At 34.2% G+C, this 25,584-nt stretch overlaps 1 protein-coding gene across 1 annotated transcript in view; it reads right to left on the bottom strand.

The window, feature by feature from the left end:
* The window catches only part of LOC124363219 (thioredoxin domain-containing protein 5 homolog), a 30,175-nt gene extending 28,177 nt beyond the window's left edge, over window positions 1-1,998 (bottom strand). The window contains 1 exon segment of the mRNA XM_046818383.1: window positions 1,691-1,998. Coding sequence (XP_046674339.1) covers window positions 1,691-1,833 — 143 coding nt within the window. The 5' untranslated portion in view covers window positions 1,834-1,998.
* Window positions 1,999-25,584: the final 23,586 nt, after the last annotated feature.

Raw genomic sequence — 25,584 nt, 5'->3', positions numbered from 1 at the left:
CCGGTTTTTTTTATATCGAAATTGGCAAACGATATTACTGAATCATAACCATCGATATAACCAATCGTTACTGATTAATTATTTTGAACAATTAACTTAACTATATCAACAACTGTAAACACTTTCAGATAATACATATAATTGTACCGATAAACGTATGTGAAATTTGTGGGAAAGAAACAACTGTAACTGTGAGAGGAGCAAATATAGTCGTCTTCAGTTTTCCAAATTTTGGTTATAATAATTTGTTTGATTACTGTAAATATTAAATTCATATTTTAATTTAAAACATGTGATTGTTATTGAGGACTATAGACACTTTTATATCGATTGATAGTCTAGGATTTGAGATGCGAATATTAGGTATCGATGATTACATTCTTTGATATAAAAAAACCGGGTCCGCTTATCGTACGCTACCCAATAATAATCTTGTTCCAAATTAGTTCAACAAAGTAAAATCATGTGTATGGTACTTGAATAATGGCCGCAAGTACAATGGCGATGTACATTTGTGTCACAAACTGTCAGACATATTTATCCTTCAAAATAGTGAGAATGAACTAAATTATATATTTTTGTTTGTTACATTTTATAAATACACATAGCCAAGACAGTCTATTATTCATCATTAAATTATTACTTTTTAGACATAAAAACAGCTGAACTGTACTGTAATTTGGAATACCTATAATGTAATTTGGTAGTTTAATCATAAATATTGATGATTCGATTGTGGTGGTGGCCACAATTTAAAAAAAATACTCAGTCAAGATAGTTTTTATTCATCATTTAATTATTAATTTTTAGATATAAAACAGCTGAACTATCTGTAATTTTAAATGGACAGAGTACGATAAGCAGACCAGGTTTTTATATCGCTTACTACAATCATCAATATTTTATATATTTTGAATAATAGAAGTATCAATCAATATCAACCTAACTACTGATACTAAAAGTCACATGTTTCAAATTAATAGAAACAGTTTAAACAAATATGTAATGTCATAAATAATAAAGGAACCATAATCATTAATCAAACAATAAAATTAAGACAGGTGACAGGAAAAAGGAAATTTAAATACTGAAATAACTTAACAACAAAACAAATATCTTTAAACCGAAAAAGATACGTAAAACCAGTTTTAATGTTATTTTGTTAAGTTTTCTAATGTAAACTTTCTTTATTTAAAAGAAGTTACGTATAGAACAAATTGTGTTTGAATGTGGAAATGTGTGTACAGTTAGTGCAGATGATTTTGTTATAATTCAAATTAATTACTATTGGTTGATTATACTCAACATGTATGATAATGAAATATCGTTTGATAATTTCAATATAAAAACTGGGTCCGCTTATCGTACTCTACCCTTTCAAATATTTATAATGTAGCTCATGTCAACATTTCTGTTTCCGTAGTTAAGAAAATCATGAATATTGATGATTCGGTTGAGGTGGTGGCTGCTTATTATACTGTTGCCAAACAATAGGCCTAGGTAGGCTTAATTTGGTCAGGAAGAGGAATAGTATAAAGTACTGACATCAAAATAATGGTCAGCATCACTAAATAAACTTGCATACAAAGCTAACCTAGCTAGATATGTACTAGAACCATCCATTTCTGTTATCATGCAAGGAAGTCAGGGTAATAAGAATCATATAATAAATTTAATATTGAGCACTCACCATGGAGCATAAAACATAACAAAATTATTAATGTTATCTAGCTGCGATAAGAATTCTTCTTTTGAATAAGACTTGACTATATTTTCATTTTGAGCACTGCAAGACGACAATAGCGCTATAGAAAGAATGGCAAAAGTAATCATTTTACTAATATATTTACGACTAGTATTGCTATCACGGTTAATCTAACTCTAAAATACCATTAACATTTGCAAGTTTCCTTTATTTCTTCAAGCTAAAAACATCAACCACTAAACCTAACCTCAACACCCGTTGCCATTCTGCAACTCACTCATTAGTCATTATTTGGATTTGGTTCATTGTAGGCGTCGCAACCGCAACCGCAACTTGACACTTTATCGAGAATAAGATTTTTTGCTGTTTATTCATAATCGTGAAGTTAGCGTCATTGTTGTCAGATTCATAGAGTATAATATTTATATAAATTTGATGTGGAACTTAGTAAGTTACCAAATGTTACGGGATATTTGAAACTCCCTTGTTTACTGTCTAATATAAGCAAGTCTTACTTTGAAGTCGCACAATCAAATCAAGGAGGGAATCGGCCTCTTTGAAAAGAAATAAATATTTAAAAAAATAAATGGTAAATCTTAAGATTTACGATTTAAAATAAATTTTGCACATATGTACACATTTAAATTTTTTAAGTTCTAAGTCATTTAATTAATAATGCTTATTAACAACGACCTTCAAAGTTTTTGGTTCAACCACATCGACACATTGTTAAGAAATTTAAAATGTTGTGGAGAACCATCTTAAGTCAAGGGCACTGATATTGGCCGAGGCAGCAATGCTCTTCAAGTATGAGTAGTCTACTTATTGGATCCACATACATGATAGCATCTCTTCTATTGTTTTGCGGCACTGTAGCGACCTGATTTGCGGAACTTTAGCACGTCCCTTCAATCAGAGCCTGCAGGAAGGAACCTTCCCAACTACCCATCTCATATATTGAAAATCTAGCTATGTCGAGCCAATTTTCAAAAATGATACCCATAATACTACAGGCAACTATCGCCCAATCACAATCAAATCACTAGTTGTAAAACTCGTTGAATCAAAATTACTTGACAGAATGAAGCCACTCATTAAATCGATTTTCATTCCGGAGCAGCATGGCTTTACAACTGGGCGCTCTACCACATTCAATCTAGTCGTATTCGAAGATTTTATCCTGTCTGCTTTTCTAATAACCTTCAGGTGGATGCCATTCATCTTTACTGTTGCAAAGCCGTTGACAAATTTAACCACGCCATTCTTATCTCCAAGCTAAAATCATATTGAATAAAGGACTCTTTGTTATCTTGGGTGAGAAGTTATCTCTATGGAAATTGTTAGATTCGCCATTAACTGCCCTGATCCTGTTGAAGTCGCAGGATCCTGTTGAGGTGTTCCCCAAGGCTCCTCCTAGAACCATATTTGTTCAACTTATTTATTAATGATATTAGTGAGGGTATTGAAAGTAACTTCTTGCTATTCATCGATGACATTAAGCTGTTCGACAAGTTGGGTGCAAATGATGAGTCATGCCATCCAACGCTCTGTGGATAACAACTACAACTGGTGCACTAATAACAGAATCCAACTTAAATGCGTCAAAATGCTTGGTGATTTCCTTCTGTCGCAGTGAATAACTCCTCCAGTCTAACTATACCATCCAAGACACAGTCCTACAGCGCTGCGAGGTAATGAAGAATCTTGGCGTTCTTCTAAACGGCACACTCACTCCAGATCATCAACTGGGATGTATAATAAACTCTGGATTGCGTGCTCAAAAGTAGAAAAGTAAACATGGCCATTTACTATCCCAAAATGGGTACAGCGGCAAGTGGGTCAAACAACTAGCACCGTCTTTCAACTATACTCTTACACATAACCTGCTCTGGCGCTACTACACATTAACATTAATAGATACAATTTATAACAAAGTTTTCAAAATAATACGAGTATGATGCTTATTAATACCATATATGTGTGGGTTGTTGGGCCACACATTTAGAAAATATATTTTTTAAATTTAAATTAAAACTAAATTTATTACACATATAAAAAATATCAGAAAAGCAAAAGCGATATTTTTCTTTTTCTTTTTCAGAAATACTCGTACTTTCTGTGGGAAAGGTCTAAATAAAATTTGGCGTACAAAGTTTTATTTGATATGTGTCTATTTATGTCCGTTTTATGAGGTTACATGCTGGTTCTGATTGCGGTGGCTGTGGTTCTCAGTTACTGTAGAAATCAGCTGAAAAAAACTTATTTTAAATTGTGTGAATTCCACATTCAAATTACTAACTGGACAGATCTAAATTGACAAAAAAACAGTGTACATCGTTTTTTTGGACTTTCCAAAAGCCGGCCTTTAGGCAACAAAGAAAAAAACTGGACACACAGCAGTAATAACTTTACAGTGGTACATTTATTGTTACTATTGTGAAACGTACAGTCTTGCTGCACATAGTGTTGTTTGTTATTAATCAGATAGTGCCTTCTTGAATCGTGTTATTGTTAGTTTGTGTTGTGCAATAGAAACTTGGTTCATAGATTTGTGTTGATCCAAGGAAGACCCTTGCTGATTTAGGAATAAAAGGGAAAAAGAACAGTACTGGCAGAGAATATTGGTCAAAACGTATCAACGATTAACGATTGTACAGTATTTGTATGTGTTTATGGATAACACTTTTATCAACATCCAAGTATTCTTATTTTTTATAGAACGTGTACAAAACAGCAGGGTGTACTCTCTCGAGTCTCTTTTCCTAAAATCCATAGATAATAAAGCCCTATGGTAAGAACATTTTTTTATTCTGAGGATTCCTCATATTCTTTTTTCCGGACCTCAGACACGTACCAGATAGTCCAACGCCTTCGACGCCACCCCGCACTTCTGGCGAAAGAAGAAAAACATCCCTCGACATAGTATTCAAACTCAGACCACGTGAACGCTCCGTTAAGTTAACTTTAACTTTTTGTATTTATAATATGTACGTAGGCTATGTATTCACCTACTTGCATCGCGTAACAAGTAGTAGATAGGGGCAGAGTGGCCTCCGTATAGTACCAGTGTACCCCGCAGAGGTATGGTAGTAAATTTTATCAAATTTAATTTTATTCATTTTTCATTAGGATCATATTTATTATGTTCATGTAGGCCTACTCCAAAATAGTTAGATCACAAATTTTAGTACTTTTTGTTAAGGTATAGTACCAGACGTTTTAGCTACTTATGTCGCGCAGTAATAAGTAGTAGATATGGACAGAGTAACCCCCGAACGTAGCCTACCTTTCATATAAACCAAGACAGTTCACGGTTTGGCCTATACATATGCGTGTGGTAGTTTAACAGGCCTTTACCTGATACGTTACCAAACTTTGTGTAACGAAGACTGGGAAACCAGAACATTGTAAAACAATAACACCATGCTACCCAATGGATAAATTGCAGTCCCTAGCGCCATCTACAAATTTAGACCTAAGTTTATTTTCTATTGGAACTTCAATAAACACATTTTGGTAAAAGAAGTTTTCTAAAATCCATAGTATTTTCAAAATAAATTCCGATAAGTGTTGTCCATATACACAAATTTACAGGCCTTGTCAAAATTCTGTGAAGAGCAGGCAAAACCTCTCCGTGGAATCTTTCGCATCTTTAAACGATATATTATTGTATGTACAGGGTGTAAATTGTCCTGATACGGATGTATATATTCCAAACAGATTGAGATATTAATGTACAACCTTCACTATTCCTACTAAAACACTTTTTTGGAGGGTTATTAAAATACTTACCCCTATTTCAAAGGGGGTGTAGAGGGGGTCACTTTAAATTTTGAAATTCCAACCCCTATCTTGTGATATGTCATTTGAAAGGTAAATTCAAAAGAAACGCCTCTTTTGTCTTGAAAAAAACATCTCTACTACGATCCTAGCAAAAGTTAGGGACAAAGTTACATCTAAGGAGCCTGGATATATTCCGGGATTGAGATAACAATGTACAACCTTCACCACACTTATTAAATTACTTTTTGGGATTATTGAGGGAATATTATTTTCTGAGAAAAAGTTATCATTTCATATTTTTAGCCCTTTTGATTACTTCTTACATCGATCTCCACCAAAAATTTTATTCTCAGGGAAAAACTGTTTTTGTGTATATGTACGGTTTTTGTGTATACGTACTGTTTTTGTGTATATGTACGGTTTTGTGTATACAATACAAATTGGTTCTCGTCGACTGAACGGTTGCTCTTGTAAATACCCATCATGTAAATTATTTACAACAGTTTTTAAAGTGGTTGTATTTTAAATAGTATATTCTGTGACAGTATACTTTGTGTTGAATATAACTAGTATATATATATATATATATATATATATATATATATATATATATATATATACATTATACATTTCATAAAAAGTTTACCCGTACATTACTAGATATTGTCTTGCATTTTTCATTATTTATTTGATTTTTTATACACTTCTATCAACGTGAATGGGTTTAGGTCTATTTCACCTTCCTCTTAGTGAAGGGTCTGAAATCTTAATTCTAGCATACCGACTTGACTCCTGGAATCTGGAGTCAACGTCCACCTAAAAGTCGACGGCGACAAAGCTCAAACGAATTCTTTGCATCATTTCGACATCAGAGACACCTAGACTACAAAATATACTGTAATCTAGGTAAGATATATTCTCGTTGTCTCAATAGATGAACAATTGAGTGCACTACTATGCTTTAGACAAGATCTTTAAGTACGGTGGAGCAACCGCGTTTTCTACACATGAAGTGGTGGGTAGGGTTGAATCAATGTGAATGTTGGGTTGAATCAACGCTCCATCTCACCCTCCTCTTAGTGCAGCGTTTGGAATCAGACTCTGTCACATACTTGACTCCTGAAATATGGGGTCATGTTCGTATGAAGAGATGCAAATAACTCGATGGTGAAGAAGCTCACAATTAATTCTTTACATCTTTCCGACATCAGAAAATCGGCATCGATATTCTCATATTGTCGTTCTGTTGTTTTTTTTAAACCTCGTCGCTTATTATTGGTTTATAGGTTTGATAATACGGAAATTTTTTATATTTGTAGGTTAAAATATTTTATTTGAGTAAGCTGGTTTATCTACACGATTAAATTAGTTGTTTCATTTTCTTCATATGGATTTAGTAAGTTGTAAGTTACATTATGTAGCCTAACTGAAAATATTCTGTAACTATAATAGAAATAATTTAATTATAAAAATGTTTTAGCTAATATCTGAGTAAACCTCTACTATTTTCGTTAGTAATTGAAAAATAAGAATAACGATATGTTATTTTGACAGAATGCAGATCAGTATTGCATTAACTTATAGGTGCAGAAGCATTATATCAGCACATTCGTCCGAGCCTAAATAACTTTTTTCATAAAGATTACTAAACATGAATGTCAATTTTATTTTATTCTGACACAATAATATGTAGAAATATTGAAATTAATTTTTATTTCTTATACGAGGTTATACGATCATCAGATTCTTTTTGGCGGGGGGGATTCGTTCGTCCCTTACCCCTGGCCTTGAGAGCGACTCTGAAGTGGTTTCAAACCAAATTTCAACGCTCTAAGTCAACTCATTCTAAAGTTATCGTATGTACAGACGGATAATCACACAGAAATAATTATGTTTTTGGCATCAGCCGGTGAGAAATTCTGGGCTAATATTCAGCCAATTAAAATAAAATTCGTATTAGCTAATTTTAAATATACAGGATGTAACCAAACCCTGCACAGACAATAGGATGTTATTCAATGAACCGAGATCAGCTAAAAACTATATACAATCTATGGACAAACTTTTTCGTTTACCGCTTATCTGTCTGTTTGTGTTTTTAAGTTTTTATTTCAGAAATCAGTACAGATTTTGTTATAACTTGTACAACTGTAATGCACGGTAAATAATGCCGTAAACAATGAAAATTTTGCCATGATTTGAAACAGTTAAACGCTTACATCTACGTTGTTTTTTTCACTATGTTCTATAATCAAGGTGTTAAAATGTTTGAAATTCATATAATTATTTTATTATACTTTAAACAATTTTGTATTCTTATCAGCTTTTACGGTATTAAACTTCAACCGTTCTGAAACGTGATATGATAACACAACATCAATTATTATGAGGAATCTTGGCGCATTAGAAAAAGTTTAAATTAATATTTGATGTTTTGGATATTGATATTCTTATTACGAAAAATAAAATGTGGAATAGGAGGTTCAGCTTTGTCCTGGTTGGAGTCTTTTTGTAGGGGTAGAAAACAGATTGTAAAGATAAATGAAGTGTTTAGTGACATGGTTGAACTACAATACGGGACAGCACAGGGTGGTGTCCTAGGACCAGTTATGTTCTTGATATTCATAAATGACATGTTACGTATTCAATTGAATACAAGAATATTCGCATATGCCGATGACACTGCCCTTGTATGTTCAGCGTACAGTAAGGAATCGCTAAAAAGAAAGATTGATAGTGATTTGAGTAAAATTTCAACATGGTTAATTGAAAACAGAATTCTAATAAATACAACAAAATCAAAATGTTTAATATTTTTTGACACTAAACAACCTAGGGAACAGCTGCAAAATAATTTTGAACTGTTTTGTCACAGACATAGTTGTAAATATCAATGTACATGCTCCAGCATAGAGGTTGTAGAAAAAGTGAAATATTTGGGACTTTTCATCGATCACAAACTTAAATGGGACCATCATATTGATTATTTAGGAAAGAAGCTGAGAAGAATCAACTATGGTCTATACCACATGAGAAGTTGTCTTAAGGGCCAACACTTGATACAGCTTTACAGATCGTGGTTTGAAAGCGTGCTGAGGTATGGGATATTACATTTTGGGGGTACATATCCAGCGGTAAAAAAGCTTGTAATTATGTGTCAAAGGCAAGCTTTACGTATAATTTTTTGAGTTAATAAGAGGGACAGACTAACCTACATTTTTTCGGAGAATGGGCTGCTTACTTTTGAGCAAATACACAAGTTATGTTGTCTGATGTATGTACATGCAAGAATTGAGCAGTTTCCAATGAGACAGTTTAATAGAGTAACGAGATTTGCACAATATATTACACTAATTGCCAAACTTGAACAAGGAACGCAGCAGAATGCAACTCTGTTATTTGGGTCCAAAATTTTATAATGAAATAATTAGACATTTTGGTAATAGCATCATATATGAAAAGAAACCCAAATTTAAAATGAAAATTATAACTGTTTTAATAAGTTAACAAACATTTAATTCTGTGGTGTAATTTATGTATTGTTGTTACTACTTATTTATGTAATATAATTCTTGATTGTGTACTATTGTTGCTACGTAATTTATTTGTTAATATTATAGTCTAATATCTTGTTAAAACCAAATAGTCCTATTTGTTTTTTATTGCTGAAATATTTGTTAGAGTAATTAATTGAGTTGCTATTGCATTTTATTGTTCATTAATGTCATAGTTTATATTGTTGTTATGTTCTTTCAGAGTTTATATCGTTGTTATGTTCTGTCAGAGTTTATATTGTTGTTATGTTCTGTCAGAGTTTATATTGTTGTTATGTTATTCAGAGTTTATATTTCTTTTACGTTTTTATAGTTTATTTATAGTTGTCATATATAATTTATTGTGTATATTTGTTGCTTAATTATGGAATTCTAAGTTTAGTAAAGTTTAGCCGAAAGTATTTCTGCTTCCAAACAGAAAGTAGGGTACGCTGGGGAAAAATCGGTACATGGTCTTGACTGTGTGATGGGGATGAGAGCTGTTGTGTGCTCTAGTGGTAATATTCTTGTTTTCTATTTATTTGTTAATTATAACATTCTTTTTGCATGATGAGTTCGTCAGGCTTTGTCATTGTTCTATTTTCTTTATTGTTATTGTTATTTAGATGTAAGATTCTATTTATTGTTATTTAGGTATAATATTCTATCTATTGTTATTGCTGTTTATAAAGTATTTATTTATATACTATTTCTCTATATATTTTAGTGATAGATGTAATATAGAGTACTGAGAATGTATAAATAGGTACGTATTGGTTATAGTATTAGGGATACAATTTGGAATACTAATATGGAAGTAGGCACATGAAAAATAGTTTAATTACTGAGTAGTTATAATGCCCACACACGCCATTTCTGGTGTCTGGGTTATCTTTGCATGTCATTATATTGTACATTACCGAATAAAGGATTTCTGACTTCTGATATAACTGGGAAATTAATACATATTTTCTCACATTAATTTTACTCTTGCGAGACTTTTCGGAATCAATGATTCCATCAACAGGCAACTTCACAAAATTTTTCACAAAAAACATCGCAAGAATAACATTAATATTGGAAAAGATGTATTCAATTACCAGTTATATAAAATTAATTGTTATGTTGATTTAGGACTGTATGAAAAATAGTTGTACCGAGTTTGAGTTTTATATCTTTACGGGTTTCTGAAATAAAAAATAATAACCAAAAAACATACACAGACTGGCAGACAGTAAACGTGTAGAGATATGCCATTTGTTGCATTTTGTTTGTAGCTCCTTTCGGTCCATGTTTTAGGAAAAGTGTCCTAAAGTTTGTATAGTTGTTAAAACTCTGTCTAAATACATTTTAAGAGCATCATACATTTTACACCAATAATTAATTGTAAATTATTTTGTTTATACTCTGTGCACAAATGGACACAAACCGAGTTCACTTGCTTGTGCAAAACCATGCAGATAAATAAACACTTAATTATCGAGTGACTAACATTTTGTTAATTTTGAAGTGCCAGCACTTATTCCCTGTTTTAAGGGCACTAGCAAGGTGTATACAGGCACTCTTATGAGTACACACGAGTGTTTATGATGTAAATTAGTAAATTGCATGTCATAGCACTTTATTCGAAGTTCTGAGATAAGCTCAAAATTTCAAGAGGAGGAAATCCTTGCTTCTCGATCGCATTTTCATCAGTAAATCCCAATCAATATAAGACAGTAAAACACTTTTTACTGTTTAGCTAGTTATAAAAATGTCATTTCAGGTTAAATTACAATATTCAAACTTGTATGAAACCAACCAATTCAACAAAGCAACAGCATCATCACATGTGTTGATAACTTACTAGAAAATGTCACATATTAATCACCACAGTATCCTGTTTACTAATCTGTTTTTCTGTGCGTTCTTCGTTGCCAACTCTTAAAGCCAGTGTAACCAGAGTACATTTCTGACATAGAGGAATTGAGGCGATCAATGGAACGGTGTTTACTGATGTAGAGTAAGTAGAGATATGTATAATACCACCCAGTTACAAACAAATACGTAGAAATCGGATCTCGTTTATGATTTCATTTCAGAAACTTATGTATTATAATAAATAATGAAATACTGTATTGTCACACGACATTCATAGTTATTTATTGTATTTTATTAACTGGCAGTGTTGTCTAACATGTAATAAACCCAAAAATGTAACTTCAAATTGTCAAAGATAGAATGTTATGATTTGACATTTGTGTTATTAATTGGATCCAATAATTGAATTCCATTAAAAAATAACAGCCTATTAGTGCAACATATCATATCTTAATAGTACAATGTTACAGATCTTTTTCATACGTACATAATTAATAATACTCAATGGAGGAGTTGCTAGCCTTCAACCACCGAGGTGCCATCTCTGGTTGAAAGAAGACCACTTTTTGGGTAAATAACAAAGGTGGACTATATATCAGCAAACTAATGAAAATGGGAAGATTATATCAAGAATTGTGGAGGAAACAGGATTTTCTCGGACATTTTCCACCGTTCAGTAACACAAAAAATCAGAACACTACGTTTCGAGATCTTCAATCTGATCTCTTCTTCAGATAAATAACTAACCTAACACAAAATTACAAACTAGGTTAAAATAAACCAATCATACCAAAGCGTTGTGACACGCGTTAGTCAGGAATCATAACCACCATTTTGTGTGGCAACATCACTAATTATAAAACACGTACTTAATAAAAAACTAAACAACACTAATTATTCAAACAGAACTACAGAATACAGGTCACAATAGGTCTGCATTCGTCGACCAACCACCTACTATCAGATTGCAGACCTCGAAAACGTAGTGTTACTAATTTTTTGGTATCACACATTTGTATCACTAAACGATGGCAAATGTCCGGAAAAAAAATCTGTTTCCTTCACAATCATTCCATCGTCAAAAACTTCAAACATATCAAATATTCTTGATGAAAATTCTAAAATTATGTATAATATTTCAATCAAAAGACGTGTGCTTAATTAATTAATTTCTTTAATTTGGCATAGTGTAAATGTATTTTTGCATAAGATTTCCACTCCTTTCATTCTCGATTCTGCACGAAAAAATCTGGAGGGAGAGGCTTTGCTAACGCTTGGCCAATTAAAATTGATCTCGATCCCGGGCTTATCGAAACCAGGTGACACAGCTCATAGCACAAAGACACAGTGGGCATACTGAGAGGCCTTGTACTATACCCGCTGAACCCCTATACTTGTACTATACGCGCACATTAAAGGGCATCATTAAAGAGACTATTAACTCCACTCGGGGCCACTTCTGGTCTCTTTGTTGTACGCCCACGTCACGGCTCTCGCAACCGCTTCACCACGGTCACTCCACCGCACCCACGCTGCATCAATCGGCTCTAGAGCATCGTTCCACTGTTCCCTGTCTGACATCACTTCTGGTCTCTTTGTTGTACGCCCACGTCACGGCTCCCGCAACCGCTTCACTACGGTCACTCCACCGCACCCACGCTGCATCAATCGGCTCTAGAGCATCGTTCCACTGTTTCTTGTCTGACATCAATTTCACTACATCCCCATAATTATCGGTTCTGTTCTCCTGTTTACACAACACCGCCGTTTATAAAATAATAAATTTCAAAAAGCATAAAATTTGTTAACTGTTTTGAACTGCCCACAATCGGCTCTGCAGCATCGTTCCACTGTTCCTTGTCTGACATCACTTTCACAACATCCCCATAATTATCGGTTCTGTTCTTCTGTTCCCAGGAAACTGCCGTTTATAAAATGATAAATTTGTAACAGCCTAAAATATGTGAATTGTTCTTTGCACTAAAAATATTCACAATTAATAACCATTAGCTATAGTATCCCGCACTAAAGTAATCCAATCGTGCGTCTATACCCCCCCCCTCCCACACTCGGCACATTGTTACTGGTTTTACAGGAATAGAAAGTTACTGATCCCTCTCAAAATCTGTTGCAGTGAATAGTTTTTCCCATATAAAAAGTACGTACTTAATTTTATTGATCTGTTTGGAGACCACATCAATAAATCAAGCAGACAGTAGCTTATGTGACCAAAGCCACATCATAGCGGGAATAGGTAGTGGTCAGCAGCGATATGGCAACACTGTATCAAATGTCAATGGACTACGAGTACTATTTTCGTGCCGGATACAACAGGATCGGTATTCTAAGACCAATAGGTATTTACTGCTAGCCTTCCTATTGTGCAGTCAACAAGTCGATACAACGTGGTATCGGAGGATCGACAGATTATAACGCAATCTTATCAACTTTTCAAAGACGTCACATGTTAAAATATCAGATGATTGTAGAAATACGTTTTTCTGCCATTTTATGGTTTCCGATCCATTCTAGGAACTTACTGAAAATCCATTTATACAGTAGGAGACGGGTAATCATGGCTTATTCACACAATATCCATTAACTATTATAATCCACTGAAAATCAATTGACAAGGTAGAAGTACCGTGTCGCGTAATAGGCTTCGCTTGCAAGCCTATAACTCATGTCATTATTGACAGACAGAACGACAGATAATTATACAGTAATGAAATCAGTCGGCAAACAATAGAGAAATTGTTTCAACCTGCTGAGTTAACGCTGCAACGAGTGAACTTTAACGACACTCAGCCCTAAATTCATGGTTGGAAACTATGTAGAGGTTTCATGCAAATTCCGAGTCTACAAATGAAATATTTCTCGAGATATTGCGACATGATACGTTCACCGTTTTGTTATTAAATTAGGTTTCATATCTGTGTTTAACACAGTCTACACACCAAGTCATCATAAAATTGTGTTATAAGTGTTAGGATAGTGAGGATAAATGTGTTAATAAGTTAAAAAACTCTTATTAGTGTAGGCTACTGAGTTTGTTTAAAAACATATTTTTAGTCTGATATTTTCTCGCCGATTATGGTTACATATAGGACCAATGTAAAAATATTCACTAAAGCTCGGCTAAGTTCCACGCACCATATTATTCTAACTCAGTGTTCTTATATGGATGATGATTCAAACACAATTTCAACAAAGTCGATAGTTTAGTTCGTTTTAGAGATATGGTGCTAACAGACATATATATAGACAGAAATAAAAATTCCCCACCCTCACCACTGATAGAATTGGCTAAAGCGCAGCCAATAAAATGTATTGACATTTTTTCAAAATTTGCTGTAAGTAAAAGGACCAACATAACATTTTGGGTTATAACAATAACCCAAAATGTTAAAACCTTCGGTCTCCCATCCCTGTACAAGAGTCTAATAATTCAATTCGTTTTACGGAAACGTGAGTTTTTCGACTTCAAAAGCAAATTTAGGTATTTTAATTGAATTTAAGTATTTTTGGCAAAAATCGTGAAAAATTAGAATTTTTCTGACTTTTAACGACTTGATACATTTATAATCGCATAATTTGATTATAAAAGTAACCAAAAAGAATAGAAATATATTGGGGGAAATTGTATACAATCCGAAGAATCACTTTTTTTCCATATTGCATAAAAAATGAATGTTGTTGTCTGAGTGTCCTTTATAGAATCGTAAACTATTTTACCGATCATTATGAAAACTTGTGTGTATATGTATTTTTTTACGTAAAAGGTTTATAAGCTTATGCCCATTGATGTAACTCGCCACCAGGCGGCGTTGCAAAAGATAAAAGTTTTCAAAGTGCCTGCACATTATAAACTGCAATTAAGAGACAGCTAAACTTTCTCTGAAGGCGCTAAGTTATGATGATATTTGTCTTTAAAATAAATTTCTAGTTGAACTTAAAGCTTGAGTGTTAAGACAACTTTATAATAAAGTACATATACGTGGTACAATACACTGTTTTAAACAGATTTTCTTCATCGTGACATCAAGGCCAGCTCTACATCGGCGTCGGAAATATAATTCACTTGAACCAGAAGTGCTTATACACGGGAAAAGCTTACGAAAAGCGTGCGTAGGTGCGGGAAACAGCTAGTTATTTATAAAAAATAATTATTATGCATCACTGAACTACGTGATATTCCATTATATTTTATTATTTGTTCGGTTGTTCGCATTCATAAAAGATTTATATTTTAACTAATTCACAAGACGGGCAAAAAAAGAAATGAACAGGATCGCTCAGTGGTCACCCTTCCAAGAAGCAAACAACGTTGCTTGATTATGTTATCTTGCGATAACCGGTGTACTCGCCGTTGTGATAACATCGGTTTTCGGATGTACCTAGGGTAAGTTATACTGGCGGATAGAAACCATATGGTATTGGCCCTTGAATAACGACACTTGCTAAGAAGGATCAAAGCTACACTTCATTCACTCATTACACTCATTACACTCAAACTCCATTCATAACTGTCTTAAATATGCGTAAAGAATGTCATCGCTTTAATTGTCTGTAGTAAGCCCTTTTGTTAGCTTTAAAGTATTATTGAGGATTCCTCAAGTTTACTAACAATTTTTTCCAGAGCAGTGTTCAGAAACAACAATGTTCTTGAAGGAAACAGGATTTTTCCGGACATTTGCCATCGTTTATGAAACAAAAAATCAGTAACACTACGTTTCGAGATCTGCAATCTGATCTCTTCTTCAGGTAAACAATGTTCTTGGTAATTGTATTTGGCCTACCTATAGTAAGTATTGAGGAGCCTTAGATTTAACAGTAAACACAATATTCGGAACACATCGTCAATGGAGAGAACCGACGAAATTGTTCATATTTCTCATTTTGTAACTCGAGATTTTCCAAAAAGTAAAGTTTTACTAAAAACATCTTAATCAGTTAAATTCAGTCTGTTACTCTCAAAATCAAAATTAATAAGAGAAACCACCTTATACATGTTGCTAGTTGCATCGTATAACAAGACTAACTGTGATTCTTAAAATTCACCCTACAATTTGACGTAAGTACTTCTAGGAAAATAAGGTTGACGCGCAGACCATCAAGTACACTCCAAACACCTGTAGGTTCGATGATGAGAACAAACATAGTCTGACGAGACTATGTTATATATCACAATGTTTATTTAGAGTGAGAAAACAATATTTTAACTCCCATCTTTCTTTACCTGGTTCCATCTTATATGCATGATAAATTTACCGCTTGACCGAATCCATCCATCAACTGTATGGTCCACTGGAAAATTGCAAATAAATAGTGGAGCATCTTCATATTTTCCGAGTAGCTCGTCGTTATTAAAATATAACATAATTCAATCTAATTATTGTTGTCAATACACAGGGTGTAAAAAAAGTCCCACACGGGTCTGATAATTCCCGAACGATTACAAGTAAAGCAATAAAACTTGGTACATCATTACTGCACTTATAAATCTACTTTTTGAAGTAACTACAATATTTTTGTCATGTCAGGGGGATGGCCCGCAAGGAGTCAGAAGGAAATCTTAAATGAGAGCATAGGTTGAGTTGTACATCAAATTAAAGGTCTTTATTAGTAGAGTACAATGCTGCAAATTTGACTTCAAACGGGTCACTCTTTAAAGAATTATGCTGGTTTAAAGTTTGAAACATTTACAATGTACGATGAGTCACTAAGGTAGTTAGTGACTCTTCACATCCAATGGAGGATGGTCTACAAAGAGTTCGGCAAAAACTTTAATGTAGCATAGCTCAAGATGTACATTGTTTTATAGTGTAATGTGAGATTTACATCAAGTGAAGTACAAAGTCCAACTTAAAAATAAGAATTTTCTATTATAATAACTGATACCAGGGTTTTTGATTTAGTATTCATCTCTGCTAAACAACCCCTTTATAATGATGTACATCTTGAGCTAAGCTTACGCTAAAAACTCCTTGTAGACCATTCTCCAATGGATGTCTACTACCTTAAATACTATTTCTTAAGTCCAGTATTCATTTACTAAGTTTAACTTTCACAACTTCATCCAAGACAAGAATATTAAACCATCTAGAACAGGACCTACATTGTAAATATTTCAAACTTTTAACCAGCGTATTTTTTTAAAGAGTGAACTCTTTGAGGCCACATTTGCGGCATTGTGCTCTACTCATAAAGACCTTTAATTTGATGTACTACTCGACCTATGCTCTCGTTTAAGATTTTCTTCTGACTTCTTGCGGCTATCCCCTTGTCATGACAAAAAAAGTAGTTACTTCAATAAGTAGATTTATAGGTGCAGTAATTGTATTATATTGCTTTACATGTAATCGTTCAGGAGTTACCAAGCCATGCGGGACTTTTTACACCCTGTATATCTTTGGACGAAGTTGTTTTCTGTAATAAATATTTCAATAGAAATTGTTTTACAACTTACGCAATTTTGGTTGACTATAACTTTTGAACAATAATGAATAGGTAATTTCAAAATTAGTGCAGTTGTCCTTTTATATTCCTAGAGATCTTGAAATAAAGAAATTGAAGCTAAAATGTAAAAGATAAAGACCTTATGATTGTTGAATTTAGCTCCAGCTCACCTTCCTCTTACTGCAACGTCTGCAATCTGACGCTGTCACGAACTTGACTCCTTAAATCTGAAGTCATGTTCGTCTGAAGATATCCAAGAACAGTCGGCGGCGAAGAAGCTCAAAACGAACAATTTACATCGTTTCAACATCGGAGACATATAGACTACAAATTATAATGTAGTCTACGTGAAAAGGTATTCCCATTGTCTCATCAGGTACACAATTTAGTGCACTATGCCGTTGATGAGTTTAGCTCTATTCACCTTTCTCTTAGTGCAGCGTTCTTCTAGTGCAGTCTTCAGCGTCTGGAGCCGGAAGCTGTCTGAAGAGATTTAAAGAAAAGTTTTCGATGAAAAGCTCAAAATGAACTCTTTATATCGCTAAGCTATAATAAATAATAAATGCTTAGTATTTGGTTTAGAGGGAATTAGTGTTTAATACCGCTCTGTAATATAATAATAATAATAATAATAATAATAATGATGATGATGATGATGATAATAATAATAATAATGATGATGATGATGATGACAATAATAATAGTCATCTGTCTTTATTCCTCTGATTTTTTACCACTCTGCACATAAAAATAAAATGTTTCATAATAAGACAAAGAAGTACATCATCCACTGTTAAATTTCCAACAATAAATAGAATATAGTGGAATATCCCAAGTCTAGCCTGATTGGAGGACAAACTCTAACCTTATTTTAACGGCTGGCAGAATAGTATACAATGAAATGCAAAACCATCCTAAACTTGACTGAAGGTAAAATTATAAAACTAATATTTTGAAAACCAAACACAATAATACATGTGTACATTTAAAGTATATTAACAGTGCCAGTAAATAACGCTATTAAAATACAATATTACAAAGATAACGAAATAATAGAGACATTGATAAATTGAGCTTTGAATACAGATTGCAGCGACATCCCCCTGCGAAATCAGAACGAACAGCTGATAGATAAGCTCAGGCGGCGGAGGGAGGGGGAGGGGAGGTCGCTGACCTAGATTAATTGGGGAACAACAATACAAACCAATAAAAACTACGTCGTTAAAAAGTCTTCAGTGCGTTATTCGGTTGTGCGTGTGTGTGTGTGTGTGTTGAAGATGTGTTCAAGGGTTTATAATTTGTATGTGTTTAATCTTATGTAGTTGTGTTTGTGAGAGTGAATACAACTTTGTGTAATTTGAATACTGTATCAAGGTATGCTACTATTTAAGATTTAACTAACTCGACTTTGCTAGGATAAATAACACAGGTTTACTTACACTTCAGCATTTAACGCAGTAGTTTCAGTAAGGTTTCATCAAGAGTAGTTTTTTTAATGTAAGACTGAATCTGTCTGTCTATATGTGTTTTTCATAACAAAATTAATATCTAAAAAAAACAATAAATTACATTATACCAAATTTGGCTTAAACGTTTATAAAAATAAGGCCAGTTATTAACAAATATATCTTATATCTATAAGAATATCTTATTATCAAATATATATATAACTTATCTGTAGTATTTTCAAAATGGCGGCCATTAAAACTTTTAAACTTTGAATATTTTAGGAACTTGTTATTTTTCTCAAGAATTAGAAAAGTAACAGTTATAAAAGGATTTTATCACATATCTTATGACACAAAAATTAGTTAAATGTAACGATAGATAGATAGCTGATTTCGAGTACGTTCACTGTGACAAGACATGGCCTATATTGAGAGCTGCCGTTTATTCATTGTTTGTACTGTTGGTTATTCACTGAGAACCTCAATGTGGACAATGTCTTGTCACAGTAAATCTGCTTTAAATAAGCTATTTATTATTCGATTTAAATAATTTTGTTGAATAAGTTCATCTCCAATTTTTGTCGATTCGTTAATTTTTATGAACGAACAGCTCATAGTGGTGGTCATCTTAATTTTAACTCCATAAAAACAATGTCAAACTGTGTCGTAGATGTGTGGAGGATACCTCATTAGATATAATTAATAAGTACCAACCCGTTTTTTATATGTTTTTATTGGTTGTTCAGAAACAGCCTATAAGGCATTTTATCAATAAACAGTAATACATCGTATAGGTAAATAAAGAAGCGTATTAATTACATCATAGTAATAAGGTATTTCCCACAATTCTTTGGCAAAAAATAAGAGTTTGAAAGTGTGGTTTTACATTGCTCTTAAGAGATAAAATTCAAGGACGTTGAATTTTAGGACGTACTAGGCTTTTTAATATCAGGTTTTAACGCCTGAAAAAGACAACAGATACGAGTCTCAAAACGTTGCATATTGTTATATAACGATGCCAAATGTAACCGATAACTTTTGGACTATTAAGTGTCTATTATTTAGTACTAGCAGTTACCCGCAGCTTCGCACGCAATGTCGTAGGATTTGTACGTATATGAGTACTTCTGGTTCGAGTAAATTTATATCTCCTAGCCAATGTTGACTTTGCTTTGTTGCCACGATCAAGAAAATAGGTCAATAAGTGTATATTTATGGCTATTGTAATTTACTCCAGTCTTGGTATTGTTGTACCGTATTGATTTACCTTGTTTTCTCGATCAAGAATATATATAAGCAGATGTTCCACTCGCCAGGTCCACCTTTACAACAAACACTAATAGAATATCCGTCTTCCCCCCGACAAAGCACCAAAGAAATAGTATAAGCTGTCATAAGATCTCTGCAACTCTGACATTCTTTGCAAACTGTCGTCATGGTTGTGTAAAACTATATCCCAATTATAAAATTGTTGTCCAGCAATAACTATTGTAAGTCGTAAAGTTTAGCCAGTATTAACAACGAAAGTGCTCGAAAATATCAAGTTTCGCATTATACACATTTTTTCTCTACTTTCTATGATTAAAATATTGATGTATCAAACCTAGGGATCTCCCCTAGTTCATAACGAAGCCGACAGTGAAAACCGTATCAAAATCCGTTGAGTAGTTTAGAAAATATCGATGCACAGACAGACCAACACGCTACTTTAATTTATACCATGTATTGATTATTCCTACATAAATAGTTAAATCATATTTCATTAAATGGTATATAATATGCTGTATTCCACACATAAGTTACATCGGAAATGCCAGGGGGAACAACGAGTATTGTAACAAAAATTACTGAACAAAGCAAATAACTCTTGTACAAACTTTATTGTCATTAGATAATCTGTCACTTCTGTAATAATATCATAGTTAGTAATACGTATCTTGTTTATTTATAAACAAGATACGTATATACAATATATTAATAAACAATATATTATATTCATGAATGAATCGATGTTTCTTCCCTCTAGTATGTTCAAATAAAAGTTCCGCAAAAATACACAAAACAAACCACGTAGCGCCGTTTCCATCCTAATTTAAACAGCGCTTATGATGAAAAACAGTTATTATGATAAAAAGAGAGCGCTGGCAGAATGGGATTGAAAGTTTAGTCGAGGATGTGGGTGAGAGTGAGAGGGAACGGCGCATGTCTGTGTCGACGCGATCGTAGAGGCAGTGTCAGTGTCAGTTGCTCTGCTGAGTCGCGCGGGTCAGCTGTGGCAGTGGCAGTGGCCGCATGTGTAGTGGCAGTGCCTGCCTTCAGGAGCACCTGGATCTCTACTGACTGACTGGTAGGCTACATGTCTCCAGTTATTCCTCCCCCTCCCCCCTCTTCCCTCACTAACTCTGACGCTGACAGCATGTTTATCTGTACTGACAGAAATAATGTCAAGCGACAACCCACGTATTTCCTCATCCTTCCGTTTAGTATAACTTTATTTGGCACTTTTTTATTGAAACAAGAGTAAAAACAGTTTCCAGTGGCGATTAATTCAAGAATAATAAATAAATTCGATGGACGTTATAAAATTCCAAACTGTAAACACATCAAATCGTATGAAAATAGTCTAAACATTAATGAATAACGTGCTTGATTGCATCGAACGTAATTAATTAATCATTCATTACTAAAGAACATTATGCTTACTGCAATTTAGAGCAAGTGAAATGTGACAAAATGTTTACACGAAAGTGGGGGAAACAGTAGGAGACAATGCATTTCATTAATCAGTAACGAAAACATCCCTCCCCCCACCCTCCACCGCATGGGTGTCTAAACCTACCCCTCCTCCAGTGTTGCACCATCCAATATTTACGTGCTATAACATTTGGGCGCTCGGAATAATCGAGGCCAATTGTGTGTTCAATTAATTGGAAATAAGGTTATAATTTCAACAGACAAAAATATGACGTGTACGCAAAAACATTACGTGTCATCTATTTGAAAAATAAGTTTCATTCATGGTAATTGCATATTTTACCTCATTAAGTAATATAACAGAGCAATAGTATCGATTACAGATTTTTATCATTCCTCTATAGATTGTTGATTTTATTCAACTGTCATACATTCTACTTACTATACATGTGCAATTTAAAAGTGTTGATGCCAACTCAATTTGGATTTGTTTCCTAGTATAAAAATTATGTCTGGAGCTGCAAACAATATATACAGTTAGTTACGAAAGTAGGAATATTTTACGACTATGGATGAATCTAGACGAATTTCTCATTGACGGTTATTGATGTGGACTGTGGTACGACAGTGTGGGGAATTGCTTCTTAAGTCCTCAGAGTCTCACTTGACGAGATTGCTCCGTGTTGTACGATGATTTATATTTCTTCAGGAGATGTTTTGTCTACGCAAAAATTAGAAATCACAAATTGTATCCACACATATTTAAATGCACAGAACAAGGCAGAATAGGTAATTTTGTTTTTCTCAGATGTGCTTTAAAATACTACAATCTTTCTATCAAACATTTATCAATTATCATTCATGTAACGTAATCTAATATACTGTATAGCAAAATAAGTCTTGCTGGGTGCAATGTTTTCACGGTGAGATAAATGTTTTCATGAAACTACTCCCCCCCTCCCACCAAAAAAAGGCAGAGAAAGGTTTGACCATAAATGGGTCTAGTGGTTAGGAGGTGGGTGATGGGGGTGGAGGAGGTTGGGGTATGGTGTGGGGAGACAACTTGGAAAAACAAAACAACTTTTAATGTTGACAATTGCAATTTTAACTTAATCGATCCCTGTACCCAGAGTGATGAAAAAAATAACAATTAACAATTTGTTGGTTATCTCAGAAGTAAACAAAGTGTAGTATAACTTTAGTGTCCAAGATCGAGAGGCAATTGTTTAATATTTTCGACCAAGCTCTAATTAATATGATCTGTTTATTAGGATCCCATAGAAAAGGTACTTGTTTAATCATTTTATCTAGACTGGGGAAAACTAATACTATTTATGAACATATCAAGCTATGCTTTCCAGAAAGCACGAGAAAGTGTAAACAATGATCAATTAAATTTTGTTTTCCTAAACAATCGAGCGTATTTGAGTACCCATAAAACCGGGATTTAGGATATAATCTACACATTAGTGGAGAGGCGTTTTTATTATTTTTGTGTTTTAGAAAATGTACACTAGTTGGGTTTGTAAATTAATCAGGGCAGATTCTTAGAAGCCTAATTTCTTATTGAGGGATTTTGCATAGCATATTCTACACATCTATCAATACTGGAGTATAAGAGGGGTTTGGTCTAATTTATCGAGAAGGGACTGTTACAAAAGAAGACTATAACAGAACTTTTATATAGGAATATATTATATGTCAATTTGCAGGTTTTTCTAGATTGACCGGCATTATACGTTTAAGATGTCACATAATTTAAACATATATGTGACAGAAACAGTCAAATTCAAAACAATCGTAAATAGTTCTGTGGTGTGGTGGTAAGATGCTCACCTGGCCATCATGATTCAGCCTCTATTGCAAAAAGTGCCTAATTTATATGCGACTGCAATTTAAAATAGTTTTAATAACAGTTATTCTGCGAGAATCAATTGTTCAATTTTGTTTTATATCTGAGTTACGGTGTTATGCGAATTTTAGCCAGCGTCACCTCGTCTTTAAGTGTTCAGCGGCTGATAAAGACGAACTTTGGGGAGGAAACTCAGGGGGAGGGGGTTTCTAGCTTTAAAGCCATAACTATAAAGACTTGGAGTTGGCTGAGTGGGAATGATTAAAGTTATGATTTCCAGAACTAATATAACACATTTGTACCGAAAGGGAAGTTAAACCTAAAAACTGGTAAAGTACATGGAATTAATGTATTATATGTTCTAGTTGCTGAATTTATAGAACAGTTTTGTAAAATTAAGTAAATTATTTTTAAAATGTAGCATGGCTGTTGAAAAAACAAATGTTATAAGTTTATCCAAGCTAGGTACATTCTTTCCATGACATATAAGTGCAAACCGGACGTTTCTTCAAATCCCTTTGACACAGAAAGTATCTGAGCAGCATCACGACATCAGAGGAAAATGTTCTTTTCACTGCTATGTTGTCCTGGCAATACTGACTGGCTTGGGAAAGTGTTTGGGCATTATCAAGTCTATATGTTTGGATCGCTCTAAAAGTATTGTTCCAGGTTTCTTTTGTACGAAATCTTTTAAATCGTTTCTAAATAATGCAGACTTCTTTTTTGTTTTAGATTTAAAAGATCTTAACATTAAACGATTTAGTCATTTTGCTCCAATACACAGCTTGTGTTTAGTAGCGGCCATGGAGGACACCGCACCTCATATTGTCTTGCTGCAATTGCCTCGGAAGCTCGTGGCCCCCCGCACATGTTCTCTCGAACATTTTACATGTTCCCTCGTAACATTGCCTCCCCCTCATCAACGGAAACAAGTATGTCAAGGGATACAATTAAAAAGGAAGTGAATCAAATCAAATCAAATCAAATCAAAATCTTTTATTGGCTCGTCACAATTACACATTGTATGGCAAACGTCAGAATTAATTATAAATTTAAAACTCGCATACCACATTACCACCACGTCCAAACTTACATAATGTTCATGCATTCCAGTCTCATTCATCCATCGCCAATCTCAACCCACTTTCAGCGCTGGAGTCAGTCATCGAATTGGGCGGTCTCCCAGTTTAAACGCCAGAAAACTCGTCAAACGCTGTAGAATGCATTTGACACCAGGAAGCGCTTAAGACGAGCTTTTGACGCCTTGGGCGTTTGGGCGTTTGTAATAAAATTTGGCAAACTGTTGATGAAATGAACACCTGCCTGCGAAGGTAAGTGCTCATAAACCACCGTTCTATGTCTTCCAGTACGGTAGTTATCTCTGCCTCTAGTCTCATACCCGTGTATGTCACGTCCCCTGGTTAGGGCACATTTAGACAAACAGAACCAAGATGTTTCTAAAATGTAGAGACTGGGCAAAGTCAACAGTTGCAAAGTTTTGAATGCTGTCCTGCACGACTCTCTGAAAATTCAACTTTGCGATGATACGAATAGCTTTTTTTTGCAATTTGAACACCCTCAGGAAATTATTGCCTGTACAGGCCCCCCACAACACCACTCCATAGGAAAGGTGAGAGTGAATTAGCCCATAATATGCCGCAATCAATACCTGACTGGGGCAGTACCGGGCCAAGGACCTCAAAACATATATTCCTGAGGACAGTTTGGCGCACACATGGTCAATGTGATTATTCCATGTCAACCCTCGGTCGAGGAGTATTCCAAGGAATTTTGAGGAGTAGACTTCTTCCAATAAGGAATCTGCCAACATGACGGCCTGACCCACATTGGGAGTCCGTTGGACGCAGTGTGAAATTCAACACGTTGGATTTCGAAGAATTCGTTTGAAGGTTGAGGTTATTGAAATATTGCATCACAATTGTTGATATCTACAAAGGATTGTAGCTCCAAACCTTCTTGTGTGTTATCTTCTGAAACAGAGAGTCGTGTCATCAGCATACTGCACAATTTTACCATGCAGCAGCGATGAATGTACGTCGTTGACGTATATCAGGAAAAGGATTGGACTGAGTATAGAGCCCTCGGAGGGAACTCCATAACTCAGTTGAATTGGTTTAGAAAATTGGTTTGAGATCTGAACCACTTGACTTCTCTGGACTTAAAAATGATTTAAGCCATAAGAGCGGCACACCTCGGATGCCATGAGAATGTAATGTGTCAAGCAGTATT

The sequence above is a fragment of the Homalodisca vitripennis genome, chromosome 5 (genome assembly GCF_021130785.1).
Source record: "Homalodisca vitripennis isolate AUS2020 chromosome 5, UT_GWSS_2.1, whole genome shotgun sequence".
In the NCBI taxonomy this organism is placed as follows: Eukaryota; Metazoa; Arthropoda; class Insecta; order Hemiptera; family Cicadellidae; genus Homalodisca; species Homalodisca vitripennis.
Note: the sequence above shows the minus strand (reverse complement) of the source record. Positions and strands in the feature narration are given on the sequence as shown.